The 20,071-nt window shown below is 31.3% G+C and overlaps 2 protein-coding genes across 2 annotated transcripts; both read left to right on the forward strand.

The window, feature by feature from the left end:
* Positions 1 to 955: 955 nt before the first annotated feature.
* LOC106665542 (digestive cysteine proteinase 2) lies at positions 956 to 6,231 on the forward strand. The gene is made up of 12 exons (XM_014392022.1): positions 956 to 1,100; positions 3,641 to 3,802; positions 3,860 to 4,032; positions 4,342 to 4,446; positions 4,504 to 4,663; positions 4,721 to 4,913; positions 4,996 to 5,100; positions 5,160 to 5,287; positions 5,349 to 5,449; positions 5,517 to 5,648; positions 5,709 to 5,898; positions 5,964 to 6,231. The coding sequence occupies exons 1-12, from the start codon at positions 1,064 to 1,066 to the stop codon at positions 6,146 to 6,148; spliced, it is 1,671 nt and encodes a 556-aa protein (XP_014247508.1). The 5' UTR covers positions 956 to 1,063; the 3' UTR covers positions 6,149 to 6,231.
* A 1,652-nt stretch (positions 6,232 to 7,883) lies between these two features.
* Positions 7,884 to 20,001, forward strand: LOC106665500. Its single transcript, XM_014391951.1, has 14 exons — positions 7,884 to 8,311; positions 8,367 to 8,624; positions 8,975 to 9,123; positions 9,205 to 9,457; positions 9,784 to 9,931; positions 10,039 to 10,154; positions 10,870 to 10,930; positions 11,006 to 11,049; positions 11,107 to 11,214; positions 11,793 to 16,346; positions 16,450 to 16,490; positions 16,553 to 16,649; positions 16,717 to 16,957; positions 17,074 to 20,001. Exons 1-14 carry the CDS (start codon positions 8,087 to 8,089, stop codon positions 19,923 to 19,925), a joined length of 9,147 nt encoding a protein of 3,048 aa, XP_014247437.1. The 5' UTR covers positions 7,884 to 8,086; the 3' UTR covers positions 19,926 to 20,001.
* Positions 20,002 to 20,071: the final 70 nt, after the last annotated feature.

The following is a 20,071-nucleotide window of genomic DNA, read 5'->3' on the forward strand; positions in this document are numbered from 1 at the left end:
TTACAATTATTTACTGTCTGCCATTTTATAAAGAGTAGAACTTTTGCAATGTAATAAATTTATTAAGGGGTCCCTCTAGGTCTATAAAATAAAATAAAAGTTTTAAGGTAGGATAACACAAGGATATTTTATATAAATTAAGCCCTACCACCAAATCAAGTTTAACAAGATACATCCTCTTTGTTTTTACGTTTTTGTGGATAAATCGAAACAAAATATAGGAAAAATCTTAAGGATATCTACATTAAAATTATTTACTGTCTGCCATTTTATAAAGAGTAGAACTTTTGCAGTGTAATCAATTTATTAAGGGGTCACTCTAGGTCTATAAAATAAAATAAAGGTTTTTTTAACCTCCTTACTGCATGACACAAGGAAATTTTTATAAAATAAGTCCTAACACAAAATTAAGTTTAATTTTGTTTGCCCGTTTTAGTGGATAAATTGAAACAAAATCTGGGAAAACCGTAAAAAAATAAATAAATCGATCTAGAACGATTTACCTAAGAAATCAAATCGTGTTTGCCATTTTGTAAAGATTCAAGATTTGGCGCTTTAAATATTATAAACTCTTTATTTTGTTATAAGAAAATCTAAAAGTAGAACACGCATTATCTGATCTGTAACTCAAATATTTATCTTACACTTAATTTCTGTAAATCAAATCTGTTTTTAATCAATATTGAATGCTAAAGAACCCAACAATCGGGGCATCTCAAATACTTTCAAAATACGCATTAAACGTGTTTTTTTCCCTGGAATATATATTTTTACTCTATGGAGAGTGTATCAATCCGTTACGAATCTTTCTACAGGTTTGTCAAGTTTATGAAAATATTTCCTATGGAAATTGCCATTAGGGTGGTTAGCCACTTATTAATATTTGATTTTCGAGTGCCGACAATCAAGATAATTTGTCAGATCACACAAATGAAAACGTCGAGTCAATCTCCGTTCTATTGACAGGGGCAGGGCAATAATCTAATCATTGTGGGAACTACGACCTTTTAATAATCTGCGGTTAGCACTAGTCGCTCAGTCAGGTCCAGTCTGCTAGTCGGCGATGGTTCGGACGTTGCTTATTACTTTGTGTGCAGTCGGTAAGTATTCGATTTACACGATATTTTATATTTTAACCGTTTAATTGATTATAAAATCAAATTATAAAGTAAAATGACATTTTTTTTTCTGTGTTAAATCTCTTTTATGACGCAAAACGAGATCCATTTTGAAACAGATATTTTATATTGTTGACAATATTAAACATTCAAAATTACGACTTATTGTTATAAATATTAACAATTTTAATTAAAATTAGCAAGCTTTTGATAAGAGTTCAAATTTTACAGCTGAATTTTTTGAGATTCCAGAGAAAATGTTTTGTTTAAAAAAATCTGATTAATTACATTTACAATTTATTGTATTTTGGTATATTTTTGATCTATCTAGTTTCCTCCTAGGTCCTTTTTTATCCTTAATGAGAGTTTAGTTGAAAAAAACAAAAAAAAAACAATCGTTTAAACATGGTAAAATTGTCTTTTTTGTCAATACAATTTTATTTTTGTAAACAAATTTAATTTATTAACAAATTTAAAAAGTTTCCTCAACATTAATTATCTTGAGGATCAATTTTTCAAATAATAGTAAAAGTTAATAATTTAATTACATGCGATCTGCGAAATGATGAACCCATAATTTAGTCGATCATTTCAGTCTATCCTTTCTGTGTTTGGTCCATCACATCAAAATGATCAGTGATGACTAAATTAGTTCTTTTATTTGCTATAATTTATATTAGGTTCCAATAATGATTCTTCTTCCACATCAATTTTTACTATCACTGTATACTCATGTTTTATGTTTTCATAGATGATGTAAAAAATTAAATAATTTTCATTGAATTAATACAATTTTATTTTTGTAAACAAATTTAATTTATTAACAAATTTAAAAAGTTTCCTCAACATTAATTATCTTGAGGATCAGTTTTTCAAATAATAGTAAAAGTTAATAATTTAATTAACATAATAGTAACTAATGTGTTTGTTTCTTTTAACCCTGGAAAGACTGAGATAAAATTAAAAAAAAAATAAACTGATTAGTTTAAATAAATATAAATACTTTGTTATCAAAAATAACCTAATGGTATTTCTAATCGCCAGCTTTAAATTGACATTATAAAAATTGAAAAACTATGTTTCCACTTGAAAAATGATCAGCGTTATCAGTTACTTTACATTAATTACATTTACAATTTATTGTATTTTGATCTATCTAGTTTCCTCCTAGGTCCTTTTTTACCCTTAATGAGAGTTTAGTTGAAAAAAGAAAAATCATTTAAACATGGTAAAATTTTCTTGTTTTTGTGAGATTTCTAAGTGTGATCTGTGAGATGATGAACCCATAATTTAGTCGATCATTTCAGTCTATCCTTTCAGTGTTGGTCCATCACACCAAAATGATCAGTGATGACTAAATTAGTTCTTTTATTTGCTATAATTTATATTAGGTTCCAATAATGATTCTTCTTCCACATCAATTTTTACTATCACTGTATACTCATGTTTTATGTTTTCATAGATGATGCAAAAATTAAATAATTTCCATTGAATTAATACAATTTTATTTTTGTAAACAAATTTAATTTATTAGCAAATTTAAAAAGTTTCCTCAACATTAATTATCTTGAGGATCAGTTTTTCAAATAACAGTAAAAAATAATAATTTAATTAACATAATAGTAACTAATGTGTTTGTTTCTTTTAACCCTGAAAGACTGAGATAAAATTTAAAAAATACACTGATTACTTTAAATAAATATGAATACTTTGTTATCAAAAATGACCTAATGGTATTTCTAATCGTCTTTAAATTGACATTCTAAAAATTGAAAAACTATGTTTCCACTTGAAAAATGATCAGCGTTATCAGTTACTTTACAAATTGTTCATCATTAATAGTATTTATTAAAGATTAACAAGAATATTTATTAATTTTTGTTTGCCATCGTCTGAAGTTGCGTTATTAAGCCAATATTTTATTTTGTTAAATTTGTATGTTTTTAATTGATATATCTTAATCTAGCGTGATTGCGATCTCATCTTATAAATTATCAAATTATCTTGTTGATTACTACTTTCTTTCTATTTTAAAATCTCCATGATATAATATTTGAGGGGAAGCAATAATGAAAATCACATTAGCAGTTTATTTAAATATCTATCTTTCTTTTCAAACAAATCAAACATATATTTCCTTAATTGTTGATTTTATTTGTTTATACTTTTAAATCCTAAAAATAGTTTTCCTGAATAAACAAGTATATTGATCTCATTTTCTCAATGTTTTGTAAGCTCAGGAAGAATCCCAATTTTAATGCTGAATACTCAGAAAAGACGGTTAGAAAGAAATCTGCTCACAAGTTAAATTTTCTCATTCAATAAGCAAAATATTGTGTAAATAAGGGATTCTAGATTTTTAATGATAATACAAGTTTAATTATAAACCTTTCCGTTTAGAAAGAAAATAAAGTGGCTTTCAGATAAATATTTTTTATTAATTAAATTTGTATTCATACTAAAATATCCACCTAATCTTTTTTTTTTTTTTAATGAACTTTACAAAACTAATTTTATTTTAGTGGGAGTGTTCGGTGGTTGCCACCACAGAAATGGACCTCCTACATGGAGTAAATCCTATACAGTTAGAGGATACCTTTCTATTCCTTATGCTGAATTAAAAGAAGACTTTCTCGCTTGGTTTGATGCCTCTTCTGGTTCATCGAGGGTTGATTATTATGGAGGTATAACAATATTGAATTAAATTTAATATTTATAAAAAACAAAATAAATGTTAAAAGGGATGGTCAAAACTTACCAACTAAGCAATAAGGGCTCATTCGGATCGATGTTGAAGATTGCACCTGTGACAACTGAAACTCAACTGAATGTACCGACTTGCCTTCAAGTGAATGGTACAAAAGATGAGAAAGTTAAACCACAAGATATGTTACCTGACTTGACAAATTTCCAGGTAGAATATATATTTTTTTAATAAAAAGTTTATTATAATCCATATATGCTTCAGGTCATAATCGACCGTATTAATTATTCTTAATATCTACGGTCTTGGACGAGATGAAAAAGTTAGTGTCAAGGGCGGGATTCGAACCCATGTCCTTTGGCTCAATACGCCGTAGCTGTAACCACTTGAGCTATTGTTACCAACTCTCATCTCAACCTACAAACTTTCAAATTTTCCCTCTTTTTGCCATTTTTCACAAAATGTTTACACTTGTGCCTAATTTTTTAAATTTAACTAAAAATCATCCTGCATTTCTAGTGTTCTGGAACTGAAGTTGTAAATGGCGTAGAATGTGAAAAATGGACGTTGAAAGAACAAGTCGGTGAAAAAATGAATATGTACACGATGTGGCTTCGCTGGAAGGTAATAAAAAAAAGTGTCATTTATATCTTTGAAAATTACTAATCAAAATAATTTCAGAAATCGCCTAAATCACCGAAGTTGGCTAGGGCTGTACCCGTCCAATATGAAATGAAAGGCTACAACACACTACTGGGATCTCATTATGATCATTACTACCTTCAATATGACATGTTTTCTTTTGATGTCCCAAGTCTTGATGTGTTCAAAATTAATGACAGTGAGTTTTTAAAAAGGATGAAATGTATACAAAAAAAAATTGCATAATAATTTACAGACATGACGTGCACACACTTCCCTGGACCTGGCATCAAACATTTGGCCACCTTCAACCCCATGAAAGAATTTATTCACAATGAAGATAGACATATTGACCATGCATGGACCAACTTCAAAGACTCCATGATGAAGACTTATGACAATGATACAGAGCACGATAGGAGGAAGATTGTATTTAAGCATAACTTTAGGTATGAATGTAATATTGATTAAATAATTTTTTTTACTTTATATTCTATTACAAAACCTTAAACTGAATAATTTTTTTTTCAGATTTATTAATACAGTAAATAGGGCAAACCGTGGCTACCAACTTGCCATCAATCATTTGGCTGACAAGACTGATGATGAAATTCAAGCTCTTCGTGGTAAACTAAGGTTTGCTAAAAATTAAACCGAAATTTCATATATCAGCCATTTAAATGTAAACTTTTAAGGTCTACTAATCCAGTACATAACGGAGGACAAAAATTCCCTTATTCTAAAGAAGAAATTAAACATATTTTGAAGGATGCCCCTGATAACTTTGACTGGAGGTTGTACGGAGCTGTTACCCCTGTAAAAGGTATCATTGTTGTATTTTATTTAGGAGAATGTACATTAAAACGATATTTCTCCTTTTTTAGATCAATCAGTTTGCGGAAGCTGCTGGAGCTTTGGAACAACGGGAACAATCGAAGGAGCATATTTTCTCAAAACTGGCCACTTAGTACGACTCTCCCAGCAAGTAAGAAGAATACAAAATTAGCAATAATTACAATTCATGGTTTATAAAATTGAGTATGTTTTTTTAGGCACTAATTGACTGTTCATGGGGATTTGGTAACAATGGTTGTGATGGAGGTGAAGATTTCAGAAGTTACCAGTGGATGATGAAGCATGGAGGTCTGCCGCTTGAATCTGACTATGGCAACTATCTCGGCCAAGTAAATAAAGTTAAACGTTAAGCTGTAGTGTATTATTAAATCACTTTATTTATTTTACAGGATGGAAACTGTCATGTAGATAAAACACCTTTAACTGCCAAAATCACCGGCTTTGTAAACGTAAAGAATAATGATGAGGATGCACTCAAAGTTGCTCTTTTCAAACACGGGCCAATTTCAGTCGCTATTGATGCTGCGCACAAAACATTTTCATTTTATTCAAATGGAGTCTACTATGAGCCAGAATGCAGTATGAGATTAATTATCTATCACCCACCTACTACAATTATTTTACCAAATCATTTTAATTTTCAGAAAATACTCCTGAAGGCCTTGACCATTCTGTATTAGCTGTAGGCTATGGAACTTTGAATGGAAAGAAATACTGGCTAGTCAAGAACTCATGGTCCAATCTCTGGGGCAATGACGGATATGTACTTATGTCAACTAAAGACAACAACTGCGGTGTTATGACAACGCCGACCTACGTTACAATGTAAATGCTGACATTTTGTGATTTTATTGTATTACCATTTTTAAATATGTTTTAGAAGCTTATGAAATAAAATTGTCTTTTTTTTCACCTTAATTCTTGTCATTTCACACCACACCATTTATTCATAATTTATCAATTTAAAGTTCTTTATACCTATGCATTTATTTATTTACGGATCGAAATCCACTATAAAAAAGACATTTTACAATAACAAAAACTATAAATAATATATGTAAAAATACAAATAATATATATAAAAAAAATAAGGATGTATGTACATGGTAATAATATAAATGATAAATATAAAAATACAATTAAAGAGTAAAAACTGAACAACAAAAATGAAAGACATAATTACTAACCAAATAAGGCAGAGGAAACAAAATGAAGCTGAAAGACAATTGAAAGTACAATAATTAGGTACATATTTAATGAAAATAATGCTCTTTGTAAATATATAATAAGACTAGAGTGCGAGAATTAGTTGAACCAGTAAATGAAATAAATTGTAATAATTTTGTACAGTATGAAATATAAAAGCATTCAACTAAGGTTGTAGGATAAGGTTTTTCACAGATTGCTCAGAACTATTGAAGAAGTCAATGCTATTGCAGATTTTGTTACTCTTGATCATCATTCTGTGTAGAGGAGAAGAGAGCATGTAGTTAGAGCTTTGGAATTCAATATAAAATAATTTATAGGTTTTAAGAGAGTACGAAGGGACATGTAGCTGTAGTTGAGAGAGGAGATAAGGACTATCAATGAGATTGTTTAATAATTTAAATACAAAAACAATATCAAAGTAATCCCTTCTTAGTGCCAGTTCGAAAAGTTTAAATTCAGAGCGGATTCCAGGGTAGGCAGAATTCAGAGGAAGATTGAGTTTGTAGGAAAGTTTTTTTAAAAATTTGTTTTGTACAGATTGAAGAATTTTTTGATAATTTAGATAGAATGGGTTCCAAACAGGTGTAGCATATTCTAGTATGGGTTGTACAAAAGCTTTATAAAGATGGACAAAACATAGAGGATTTTTAAATTCATAGGTGTCCCGGATGATGAAACCTAGCAAGAGCATCTTCATAGATCTATTTTTTATTGAAGAAATATGTTCTTTAAACTTGAGCTTTTGATCAAAAAGTACACCAAGATCCTTTACGACCTCAACTCGCGTTAAAAGAGCATCATGGAGAGTATAGAGATAAATTAAAGGGTTGTTTCTTATGATAGAATGTAATTGTGTAGCATTTGGAAACATTAAGAGCAAGTTTGTTATTGGAGCACCAGGTTAGCACGTTATTGATAGAATTTTGTAACTGTAAGCAATCGGAAGGAGAAGTGATTATGGAATAGATTTTCAGATCATCAGCAAATAAAAATTGAGCAGAAGGGAGAGCAAGATGGATATCATTAATAAATAAGAGAAACAAAACTGGTCCAAGATGAGAATATGTAATTGTATAGTTTGGTTGTATGCAATCATCTAAAATTATTTTTATCAAAAAGATTTTTGTTTGCCTAGAAAATTATGTTTTATAGTTATAAATTACGATTTAACCCGGTTTATGAGGTTTAAACACTAATAAAACATTACTCATTGTATGAAGTAAAGTTTCTGACTCGTTTGTTCAGTGTGATACTTGATTTTGAACTGGCCAATGCTTGTCTATGCTTTACTATGTTTAAATTGGTCAATTTTTTGAACTAAAAAAAATTATTTGGTGTTTACATGTTTCAAAACACATGGAGAAAAAGAAATTCAAAAACTTTCTAAATAAACAGGAGATACTCTTTTTCGAAATTAATGTTTAAAATTTCTTTTTCAAGATGCAAAATTTCAGTTAAAGACATGCTTAGTTGAACCTTATACCTACTTTTAGAACAGGATAGTCTGTTCTATCTAAAAGTTTTAAAACCTGGGAAAGTCAAAATAAAATAAATCAAGATGAGTGAAGAGATTATGAACTTGTCGGTCTTCGATACCCTGTGTATCAAGAAGCCGACAAAGTTGAGTAACATACTGGAGAGTACGCCGAAGCCTCCTTTTTTTATCGAAGCAGATGATGTCCCGCCTTTGTTGAAGTCGAGGCGTTTAGATGAAAAAATACCTCTAATACCAATCCCCTTGCGATATAAAACAGCCTACACAAGGGGACATCTTGGGGAGCCGGTAAATCCATAAAAGTGGAAATGTATTTAAGAAATTTCATATTTTTAATTGATAGGCTGTTGGACAAATTGATGTGAGTGACATGGTCATCGATGACCCCTACAACTATGAAATGGAAAGGAAATACGAAGAAGTGCATGATCCAGCACTCAAAGATTTCTTTAACAAACCTGAAAACATCAAACGACTCAAGGATCTTAAGATAATAAACAATGAGCATGAAATTTTGTGTTCGCTCAAGGATTATAACAACTTCAGGAGATACTTGCATAGGAAAAACATCCCCTTTGTTAAAGATTTCATAAATAGAGAGGCAAGTCATTTACAAATATTTACTTATTTAAAAGTAATAAAAAAGTTAGTGTAACGTAAAAATACAAAAAAATTATGATTGTTTCAAATGAAGTGCAACATCTACTTTAATTGTACTCAGTGTTTTATTTCAAATCAAAATTAAGATTTAATAATATTTATGCAAAGGTGATTCTAATTATTGCATCTCTACTGCTAGCTTATAAAGGGAGAATTATTTATAAATAAGATTATTTTTCTCAATATTTAGAGAAGTATTGCATTAAGATAATGAGCATTAATTTAAATAATGTAAATCCAAATGAAAGTATGGAATTTAAAGCAAAGTTTCTGTTTCTGAAATGAATGTAGGTATGCGACAAAAAAGAGAAAAGAAGATTCAGTCAATTTATAAGGAATTCCAAAGTCGCCTACCATTCTGCAAAAAGGGCCGACCGTGTCAGGACGGCTAAGTCCGAAGCGGATGCCAAGAAGTACCAATTAAGCGAAATGAATCCAAGGTGAAATTTCACTCATGAAAAAAAAACAAAAAAAAAACAATAAATTATAAAAATAATTGTTTATATTCCACTTGATTCTAGGTGTAAATCAAGACTTGAGAGAATGGTTGTCGCCAACGTTTTTCACAACAAAATGATGGAATACAAGCAAGAAGAGCTCAGAAGGAAGGGCAGACTTTACAAGGAAAAAATGAAAACCTATTTCCAACAGTATGAACAGACGACTAGAAGATATAAAATTGACTATTACAAAAAGTGTAAAGTATTAGATGAACAAGTTTCCAAAAGGATTCAGACAATAAAGGAAAAGAGACAAGCAGCTAGGTTACGTTATGTGAGTGTTTTGCCAAAAAAAATAAAATAATAATAATAATAATAATTTAGTGTTTCATGATGTTCTGGATGAAAGCTCAAAAGCAATGCTGGGAACTTAGAATCATTGAAAAAAATGCAAAGTTTTTGTTTAAGCATTTATTTCATCAGTACTTGCTGTATCATAAATTTTATTATACAAGTACTTATGTACCACTTCGGCAATAAAATGAATATCTATCAATAACAATGTTCATCCGTGCTTAAAAATAAAATCTTTTCCTTCTTAGAAACTTAAATTAAAAAGAAAAGAAAAAATATTTTGATTGTGTTTTCTACATTTTTCAGAATGACAAAAGATGGACGGCACGAAGAGAACAGCAGATTGCTTTGATTAAGCAAAATGCTTTTCATTTAAAACAATATAAGCGCTATTTTGAAACAATGAGTCTGAGGAGGAAGTGGGGATTTAATGAAGCTCTGTTTGATTTAAATGGTAAATAAAATTTGTAATAGGACTTTAAATGTTTAAATATGTAAAACAAAAATTTATGCAATATAAAAATAGTAGAGTTTAATAATTACTTAAAAATTGAATTACAGAACTTGAAGATTTATCAGAAGAAGATATAGAAGTGACTGAGAGCAAGGAGAAGTTACACGCAGAACTTAAATACTCAGATGAATTCAAACAAGCGCTAAACGGTGGAAAATTTCATGTATGAATGACAATCAGTTTTATCAGCCTCTAGAATTCTACATATATGTAACTGATTGTATAATTGTACAAAAAAATCATAAATATTATCATGAATTTGTTATGGAAAAAACATAAATCAGCCATCTCATGAAATATTAACACATCAGTGCCCACAATGTAGGCTTTGAAATACATATGTATACTTCAATGTTTAGAAATTCGTGTATATCGAGCTTTTGATATTGTTGATCATACGATACTACTACAGAAATTACAAAAATTAGGCATACATGGTAACTTCTTACGTTGGTTTGCATTTTATTTAAAAGATCAAATGGTTAAAGGTAAAATTAAAATCGGTATTGTCACAATTTTCCAGCAACTTCTGGAATTCTTCAAGGGCCGCACCTAGGGCCTTTTCTTTTTAAAATCTATATACATTATCTCTGATTCTCTTCCAATCATTATGACCGTACTTTTTGCAGATGATTTAAAAATATTCTTGAAATTAATTCTGTTTCTGACTGTTTACAACTTCAACATGTCTTACTAAAACTTATTCTTAATTCATATTTCAAATTGTTTCAATTCCTTTAAAAAAAAATTATTATAAACATTTCTAAATTTATGTTCAGTAGCCTTTATACTTTTATTGTATATATTTATAATTGGGAAACCATAAAATAAATAAATAAATGTCATTTAAGATATGATTGTTACACTTTTATTTTTAGATCGTTCAGTTGCCTGAGAGTAAGTACAAAGCTTCAAAGGCTCTTAGAAAGTACATAAGGCGTAAGTAAATAAGCAGTAATACATATATTAAAAATAATAAAAAATTAAGTTTAAAGTTGCAATTTTATTTTCCAGAGGAGGAAACGCCTTTGGACAGAATGTTGAAAAAGACCGTGCCTGTATGTAACACTCAACTTTTTATTTAGCGAGCATTAATCAAAATCATCTTTTTGCAGCGTGCAGTCAAAGAGGCAGTGTCACTAACATTCAGGAGAGCCGTCTTTTTGTACGCGTTTAAAGAGTTCTATCAAAATATGCTTGAGAGCGTCGAGGAAGCAGAAGCGGTAAGAGATTAATAATTTAATTAGTTAAAAACAAAGAAACAAAGCAAAATAAAAATTAAAAGAGTCGATATAGTTACGACTAGCAGGATAGTAATGATAGTCTATATTCAAATTCTTTAATTTTTCTTATTTTTAGACCTTTTTTGAAGCTGGATAAAGAAAAATAAAATATAAAAAAAATTCAGCATCCTAGGCTATTTTCATAGTTTATTTCTATAAATTATTTTATTTTTCATTAAATTGCCATTGAAATTTTTATTTTTATTGGCAATTTAATGTAAAATTAAAATATTTTCAAGAAATACTTATGTACTTTAACATATATTTGAAAATTTCTTTATCCACCATCACAAAAAAAAAGCCTATAATATTAAATCATCATAAAAACAAAAAAAGTAGAATAAATAATAACCTCTTATGAGAGAGAATAAAAATTTTATTTCTTCCACTTAAATGAAATTCAATTTAATTATTAAAACTTTCCTTTATAAATTGATTATTATTTATTATGTCTAAAAGAATTAAACTACACCATTAAAATGATCAAAATGACTTAAATGCACTTTTATTTATTTCAGAGTGCTCTTAAAATCAGAGGAAAACCTGATTTAAGGCGTGTCTTGATAGACGAATTTGCTAAATTTGGCCCAAGATCAAACATTCCGATGGCATCAATCGAAAGAAGCCTTTGTCTTAGATTTGACGAAGAAGGTAAACCAGTTAAATACCCTTGTGTCCAGTGTTGTGAAAAAGGAGGCGTATGCTGTATACCGGCCAAAAGGTACAAACCGAAAAGGAGATTGGCAAGCTGTTTCTATTACAACTGTCCTCTTTGTGAGCCCGAGCTGTGCTTAAAAAAATCAAAATCAAAGGCTGAAAAAAAATCGAAGGCTGCAGTAGATTCTAAAATGTCTGAAACGGTTGAGAAGGCGTCAGAGGAAAGTACACAAGTGGTCCCGACGCAAGTCACTAAGGTAGATGAAAATCCTGAACAAGACCAGTCTGCTGACAGTGTTGTTGCTCATCAGAAAGAAAGTGCTTTTGAAGTACAAGCTTCAACTGTCCAACAACAGCCTATGGATGATGCTGTAAAACCGAAAGTTAAAGAACACTCAAAAAAACATAGGCGCAAGACTAAAACGGTTCATTCGAATGAAAAACTTGACAGTAAACAAACATCTGAAGCTTCGTCAAAGAAGGTGGACAAATTACACTTTAAAAGAATATCTCACAAGTCAGAAGAAAATATGTTCAAGTCTGATGTTCAGGTTACACACGAAGTTGAAAGTTCACATAAAATAACAAAAAAGAAGAAGACTTCGAAAAAATCATCAAAAGCATCGAAAAAATCATCAAAAGCATCAAAAAAATCTAAAAAATCAACTAAAACGGTTGTGAAGAAAGGTAAGAAAGATGGTAAGAGAAAGACTAAAACAGTCAAGCTCTTAAAAATGGAACAACCAAATACCTTTTCACAGTTCTCTTCAAATATTTCAATATCTAACATTCAGGTTGGACATGTTTTAAACAATTCACCAAAGAAGCTTGAAGCACCTCATCTTTTGAAAATTGAAAATACACAAAATCAAAAATCTTCTAGAAGTTTTGAAAAGAGAGAGGATAAATTAAATTTCACATTGAAAATTTTAGATGATGAAGATGAAGAAACATTAGATAAATCAGAGACGACCACAAAAACAAAATGTAAATTCAAATCTACAAATAAAATTGATACAACAAAAAAATATAAACCAGAGCCCAAACTGAATGATGATGATGATGACGACGATTCATTCTATGCAAAACGTACACTTTACAATTATAGTAAATTGTCTGATTTAAACAAAGTAATGCAGTATAGTCCTTTACTCAGATCTCCAAAAATACCAAAATATAAAGAAAGTAAAGAAACAGATGATACACAAAGTTATAGATTCCATTGTATTCTTCCAGTAGTACCTTCAGATGAGAGTATAACATTATCAAATCAACCCAGTAAATCATTGAAGTTGGATAAACAAAAGACCAGTGAGGTAAAACAAACCCCAAATAGCCATAACACCAAAATAAATAAAAATAAGGTCGTGTCTAAAAAACAAAGTAAAAAAAATGAGATTGATGCAAGCAACATATCGACAGAAAAACATAAAAAAGAAAAACATGCACTGAGTAATTCTGAGTATTACAATTCTTTCTTTGGTGACAAAACCTCAAATACAGACGGAGAGAGTTTTTTCGAAACTGACATGGAAGAGTCTGAAATTTTCACTACAAGGTCGAGCCGACCTGCTAGTAATTGTTTTAATATGGGCCAAGGTGACTGCTCGAGTCTAAACGCGGAGAACGATCAGTCGGAAGGAATGGGGAATCTTGTAGGAAAATTGCGTTTAAAAAGTTTAAACTTTCCCTTAGACAAACGAAGAATATGGTATATACCAACAGGTGATTCCGCCCACTACGCTACTCTAAAAGGCAACGTGGTCAAGTTCTTCTGTATTAACAACAACTGCAATAGATGTTCTCAGCATTTTGGATCACCCATAATTGATGTACCAAAACCTACATACATCCCTATCAAGTATGAAACATCAAATGTCTGTATCAGGAAACTTAAAAAAAAATATCAACACATGCACAAAATAGAAACTTCTCTTAGTGACGATTATACATCCAAGACTGCTTGTCTCTATGACCTACAAGGTTTTCCTGATGTTGCCAGTGCAGAGAGAGGAGTGCAATGCAGTGATGGTTTGTTACAAAAGGAAGCTCAGCTTTACACAAAAGGAACAACCTATAACAAACATAAAACAAGCACCATAACGTTAACACGTTCGAGCAAACCCTCTAAGGGGAATAAACCTAATAAAATGCAAGAACACGCAAATGTAAAATTTTCACAACCGGTTAAAAATGAAACCTCAAAAGGAAAAATAATTCAAAATGATAGTGATATAAAAATAAAAACTACCTTCAAAGTACGTTCAGATATTGCTGAAAAACCATCAAAAGTAATGCCTTCTTCAGCAGCCAAAGCACAATCTAAACCAGGCACTAAAACACTAAAGCAGGAGAGTAGTGCATATGAATCACAGAGTAAAGGTAAAGCCAGTTCAAAGCATCAGCCACCTTTAACATCTGGTTCTAAAATTCCTCTCAAGATTAAAAGTGTTAGTCCCCTTAATGCCCAACAGTCTAAACACACTGATGTCAGAAAAATGGGAGATCCGAAAGGAACTCCTACTTCTATAAGAAAAGGTGGTGTCACCAGTGTTGAGTCTATGAAAGGAAAGAAACCCGAACAAATTGGATCGAATCAATCTCTAAAAAAGAAAACACTCGACAATGTAGAATCAGGTATTCAACAAATTAACAAAAATGCAAAAAAATTACTTTCAAACAATGATCCATCTAGAGAAACTCTGGGAAAGCAAACTCCCACGGAAACAGTGTCCAAAACAACCATTAAAAAAGGTTCTAAAAAAGATAAAAATGCATCAAAAGGGAAAGGAAAATTGAAAAAAAAGAAAAAAGTTGAGAAAAACAGGATATCAATCTCACCATTTGAAAGCCCGGTCAAAGAGCTACCACCTCAAGTAAGAAGGATTATACCTAAGAAAAAAGAAATACCAAAAGATATGGTCATGGATGAGGAAGAATCTGGATTAGATGAAGAAAAGAAAGTAAAAGAGAAAAAATATTACTGTCCGGCTTGTGACCCAGAAGAGGAGTCTAAAAGAAAACGGATTATTTTACTGTCAGACGGTTGTAGTAAAGAGTACCTTTTTAGACATGATGAGGAGAAAAAAGGGCTGAGTAAAGCATCCATCCATAAAGATTCCTTATATAGTAGTAAGCCAAAATCCAAAAAAAAGGATGTTAGACCATCTTTGCCATCATTTGGTTCAAATATATTAAATTCAGGCAAAAAGCTATTAAAGGAAAGGGAAAAAGCAACTGAAAAACAGAATAGGGACAAAAAACTCACTCCTGCTAACCAACAAAAAATATCAGATGAAGAAGAAAGTGAATCCACATCATCTTCTAGTGAAACATCATCTTCGTCTTCAAGTGATTCAGACCAAGAGGTTAGGCATACTTGTAAGTGCAATAGAGAAGTATGCAGGCGACTATACAAAAAGTATGGAAAATGTATAGCTCCTAGACAAATAAGTGATAAAAAGATGATTCCATCAGAATTTCAAGAATATTCTGAAATATCAGAACTGACCCACAAGTCAAAAGTCTCAATTAGTAGTAAGGCAGAACAGAAAGATTTTATAACACTCATGGAAAAGCCTCAACCGTGGAAAGCAACGCAAAATAGCATTACAAATCCAATTATGAAAGGTGAAAAACCAACTCAGAGAGAAACGAATGAAGTGTTTAAGACATCAGAAAAATACAAAAAAATGCGAGAGGGTTTTTTACCTGTTTATTTCTATGACAAAGATGGTCGAAAATACAGTGTTGACAGTTCAGGGAAAACGTACCATTTAACTAGTGAAGGACATCTTCTGCCAGAAAATGTTGAACTTAACATTTTTGCAGTTAAAGCTTCAGGTTCAAAATTCTTTGTTGACAATGAAGGACACTTGTACAAAAGAGACAACCAAGGAAAGGAACATCTTATTGGTACTGGTGAGAGGTATAGAGTAGATTATAAAGGCCGAAAATACTTCTTAGACAAAGATGGTAAAAAGTTCATTGTTGACGTTAATGGCAATGTACTTCTGTTTGATGATGATCATCAAAGGTACAGCCTTGACGCGTCAGGGAAGAAAATGTTCCTTCTTCCAGAAGGACACAAGGGAAACATTCGTTTTGATTCAAAAGGGAATTTAATCAAACCGCAAATTAACAAAGCAAACGATGACTCATTAGATGATATTTCCAAACTTATACAAAGTGGAAAAGTTTATGTCGACTCAGAAGGACAAAGGGCAATAGTAGAAAAAGATGAAATGCTCTTTTATATTAGTTCAGAGGGAAAGAAACATATCCTACACCCAGAAACAAACATGTACAGGGTAGGCAGTGATGGGAAAATATATCTAGAAGATTCTGATGGCCTCAAATATTTTTCAAAATATACTGGAGAAGGAGCAACTAAAGTTGATGAAAGCCTTATTAAGGTAACTAGCTCAAATATATATGTGTATATATTTATTACTATGTGTATATTTTGATATATTACTGGATTATCTATTTGGCAATACATAAGTGAATATATTCCAGATGTTGACTTCTCCTGTTGGAAGTGAAGAAAGAGGAGTGAGGTAAGAAAATAATTAATAATAAATTGAATAAATAAACATTAATATTACAAAACAAATGTTAGTTTTGGCCCTATCTCAGCAATAAATGATTTGGGAGCGAATGACTTTGTGGTTAAAGATTTAAAAAGTACAATTGCCCGGCCTCCAACACCAGGAGCTGTAAGTTGTAACTGTACATAACCAGTAAAAATAAAGAAATAAATTAATTGAGTGTTAAATATTTTAGAATTTTTATGAGGGAAAGTACGGAATTAAAAAAATACACAGGCTGGCTGATTTAACGAACAATGCTGCAAGTCATCCAGAGCTTGACAGGATCTTTGTGCAGAAGCGCAAGTTGTTCGACTGTGCTCATGTCGTGCTCAAGAGAGTTCTTGCCTATGCTCTTTGGAAGATCACCAAGCTTGAAGAAAATGACTTACTTACATTGCCCATATTCTTGAGGAATATGCAAAGGCCAAAAATGAGTATGATTATCAATTATAACCCAAATGCCACAAATACTTAGCAAAAATTTGATTATTTATTAGCCAAACTGAACAATTCTATACATTTTTATATTAATTGTTTAAAATTTTTTTAGAGGCTATGGAGATGGTGGAAGGAATTACAAAAATATCTCTATACTACCCGATGAAGTATTTAACCAGCAAACGTTTAGCACCTTATGTAGATATATTAGTGAGGCACATACTCTACACGAAAAACTTTGATATTTTTGCTCGACCCGATCGTTTGACTGAACCAGATTTATCAGTATCTGGCGAGGAGCAACCTACAGAAGATACTTTAGATAAATATTTCAAAGATTTAAGGAATGAACTAGTTTCTAGAAAATATTCATACATATCTTACAATGAAAATGATCCGCTTGATGTTACGGTGGAGGTAGAGAAAGATGGAACAAGGAAAATCCACACTCACAATGTTGGGACAAATATTCCCAATCTCCCTGGATATTATTCTAGTGGGCACACAACGAATAGAGCTCCACTCACTGCTAGTGGACCTGTCAAACAAATAAAACCTGAGTCCATGCAAGACAAAACTACAGATTATGACTCAAAACAAGATTTGACCCAACCAAAACAACAAAGCGAAGAGAAAATCCAGGAATTCCCTCAACATACTCCAGGTCCTCCGATTTCATTGGATTGTATTCCCACTTTAACATCCTCCCAAACTCCATCTGAAATGGCCCGTATATTAACTCAACTTAGAAATCAAGCATTAGAAATGAGAAGGCTGCGTCAAATGAAAAAACCACCAAATAAGAACTTATTAAGGAAACCAAGAATGAAATTTGTAAGGTCTAAGAGCCGGAAAGGACGTTTCCGTCAAACTAGCAAGGGACGCCAAAAACTAAAGAATAGAAAGAAGAAGCAATATAAGAAAAAACAAAAACTAACAAGTAAAAAACAGATTAAAAAAACATTTATTTATTCTTTTGGAAGATTAGAAGATATTTACAGCGATATAAGTCTGTGTGATGATATAACAGTCACAGAAACAGACAAAAGTGCCTCTTATACTCATCATTCAAAGAGTGTGAATAGTAAAAGAGAAATTATCGAAGCACCACAATCCACAGATAATGCAGTAGCACAACAGCAGCAAGAATCAAGTACTGCAGCATCGAATCTAAAAGTTATCAACGCTTCTAAATCATCAGTCCCATCGAGATCTCATACTGAAATGGGCCAGCAAAACAAGTTTGAACTTGAATCTAAAAGTAAGCCAACAAAGAGAAGTTTCTACGCTCAACCTAAAGACTTTATAATTGAAAAACAAATGTCAACAACGGGCCAGTCAAATCAATTAGCCACTGAGAAATCTGATGATTTCATATTGCAAACCTCTAGCCAACTGGAATGCTATTGTGTTAAAGAATTTCAAAAGGAGAAATCCGTCGACAGTCATAGAAGTTCAAAAATAGAAAAGCGAAATAGTACAAAACTAAAAGAAACTACTAAGTTTAAACCTAAAGCAAAAGATATTCCAGAAGATAAGAATTTATCGTCATCGGATGAAGAAGAAGAAGAGGAAGAAGATGATGACAATGATGAAAATGATGATAGTGAAGACAGTTCAGAAGATGAAAGTTCAGATGATGAAGATGATGAGGATGATGATGACGATGACAGCGATGAAGAAGAAGAAGAAGACGATGAGGAAGTGGAAGAAGAAGAGATGAGGAAGTCCAAGAAAAAGAAAGGAAAGAAACAAAAAATAAAACTTAAAGAAGAAAATGCTAATGATGAAGTGGCTTCATTCAAAAGCAAAAAAAAATATTCAACTGTGGAAAAAATATCTGCAAAAAGTCCAGCAAAAGAAATTCGAGGTGCTGAGAAAGAAAAATCAGATGGTAAACAAATTGACATACCAGTGTTTAGCATTGACGATGTTAAACAAGTGAATTGGGAGTTGTACATACCTGGATTTAAAAGAAAAACACATATGTTATTCTTATTGAAATTATTCCAAACCAAATTAGGAAATTGCATAAATTTTCCTGATTGTGAATGTACTTGTGATGTTTCAGTTCCTGAATTTATGAACCGCCTTGACCCAAATGTTTTGCTAGGAATCTTAATCAATTCGAAAAGGGAGAAACCTAAGCCAAAAAAGAGGTGGGGATTTCAAATTGATGATATTGCTATTAATTCACAACTAAAACCAGAAGCCCGCATTGAAAAGTTAGAGGAAATTTTAAAGAATAAACTAGGCACTTATACAGTTGAAAAGCAGAGAAAATCACAGGAATTGTCAGATGAAAAACTACCAGATATTTTAGAAAACCAGATTAGTTTATTAAATGTAAATACAAGTCCTGAATTGCAAAAACAAAATTTTGGACCATGTGTATGTCCAAATAGTTGCTTACTAGAAGAAACTCTGGTAAAAGTTCAAGAAGAACTGCTAAATAATATTAAAATCGCCAGGGAAATAAAAGCTATGCCAAACAAAGGTCTGGGGGCAAAGTATAGAAGACGATTCATACAACTTGATCCCAAAACACTTAAGATGTTTAAAGGAGGAAAGGTGTGTTTGGCAGCCAGAGAACAAGAAGAGAAAGAAGAAAAGGAGAGAAAAGAACGTTTGCTACGGGAAAGAGAGGAAGAAGAGGCTCGCCATCTTGCAGAGGCTCTGGTACCAAAGGCCAGTGCAGAAGCCTTAACCGAGAAAGAAAAAGTCAGATTTGGCGACAACGTGGAATTTGAATATTCAAGGAAAGTTGTAAGCGAAATTACCAGTACGGTTGAAACAACAAACACTGATACCTCGGTTAAAAAGAAAACTAAAAAGAGCACAAGTAGCAAAAGTAAAACGTCAACCTCAACGAAAACTACAACAAAGACTTCTAAGAAGAAAAAGACAAAAACTAAAACTGTTACTAGGAGTAAAAGTAAAAAAGGTAAAGGACGTAAGAAATAGAAAACATCAGCTGTTCATAAAAAACTATGTATGACTGCAAATTGAATATCCTAATTAAACTTCAATTATTTTAAAACTATTGTTTTTAATTTAATCACTAATAAATAACACTGTGATTGTGAAATAGCATGTAGGTTTTTTGTTTT

The sequence above is a fragment of the Cimex lectularius genome, unplaced genomic scaffold, assembly GCF_000648675.2.
Source record: "Cimex lectularius strain Harlan isolate CLEC.00 unplaced genomic scaffold, Clec_2.1 scaffold102, whole genome shotgun sequence".
NCBI lineage: Eukaryota > Metazoa > Arthropoda > Insecta > Hemiptera > Cimicidae > Cimex > Cimex lectularius.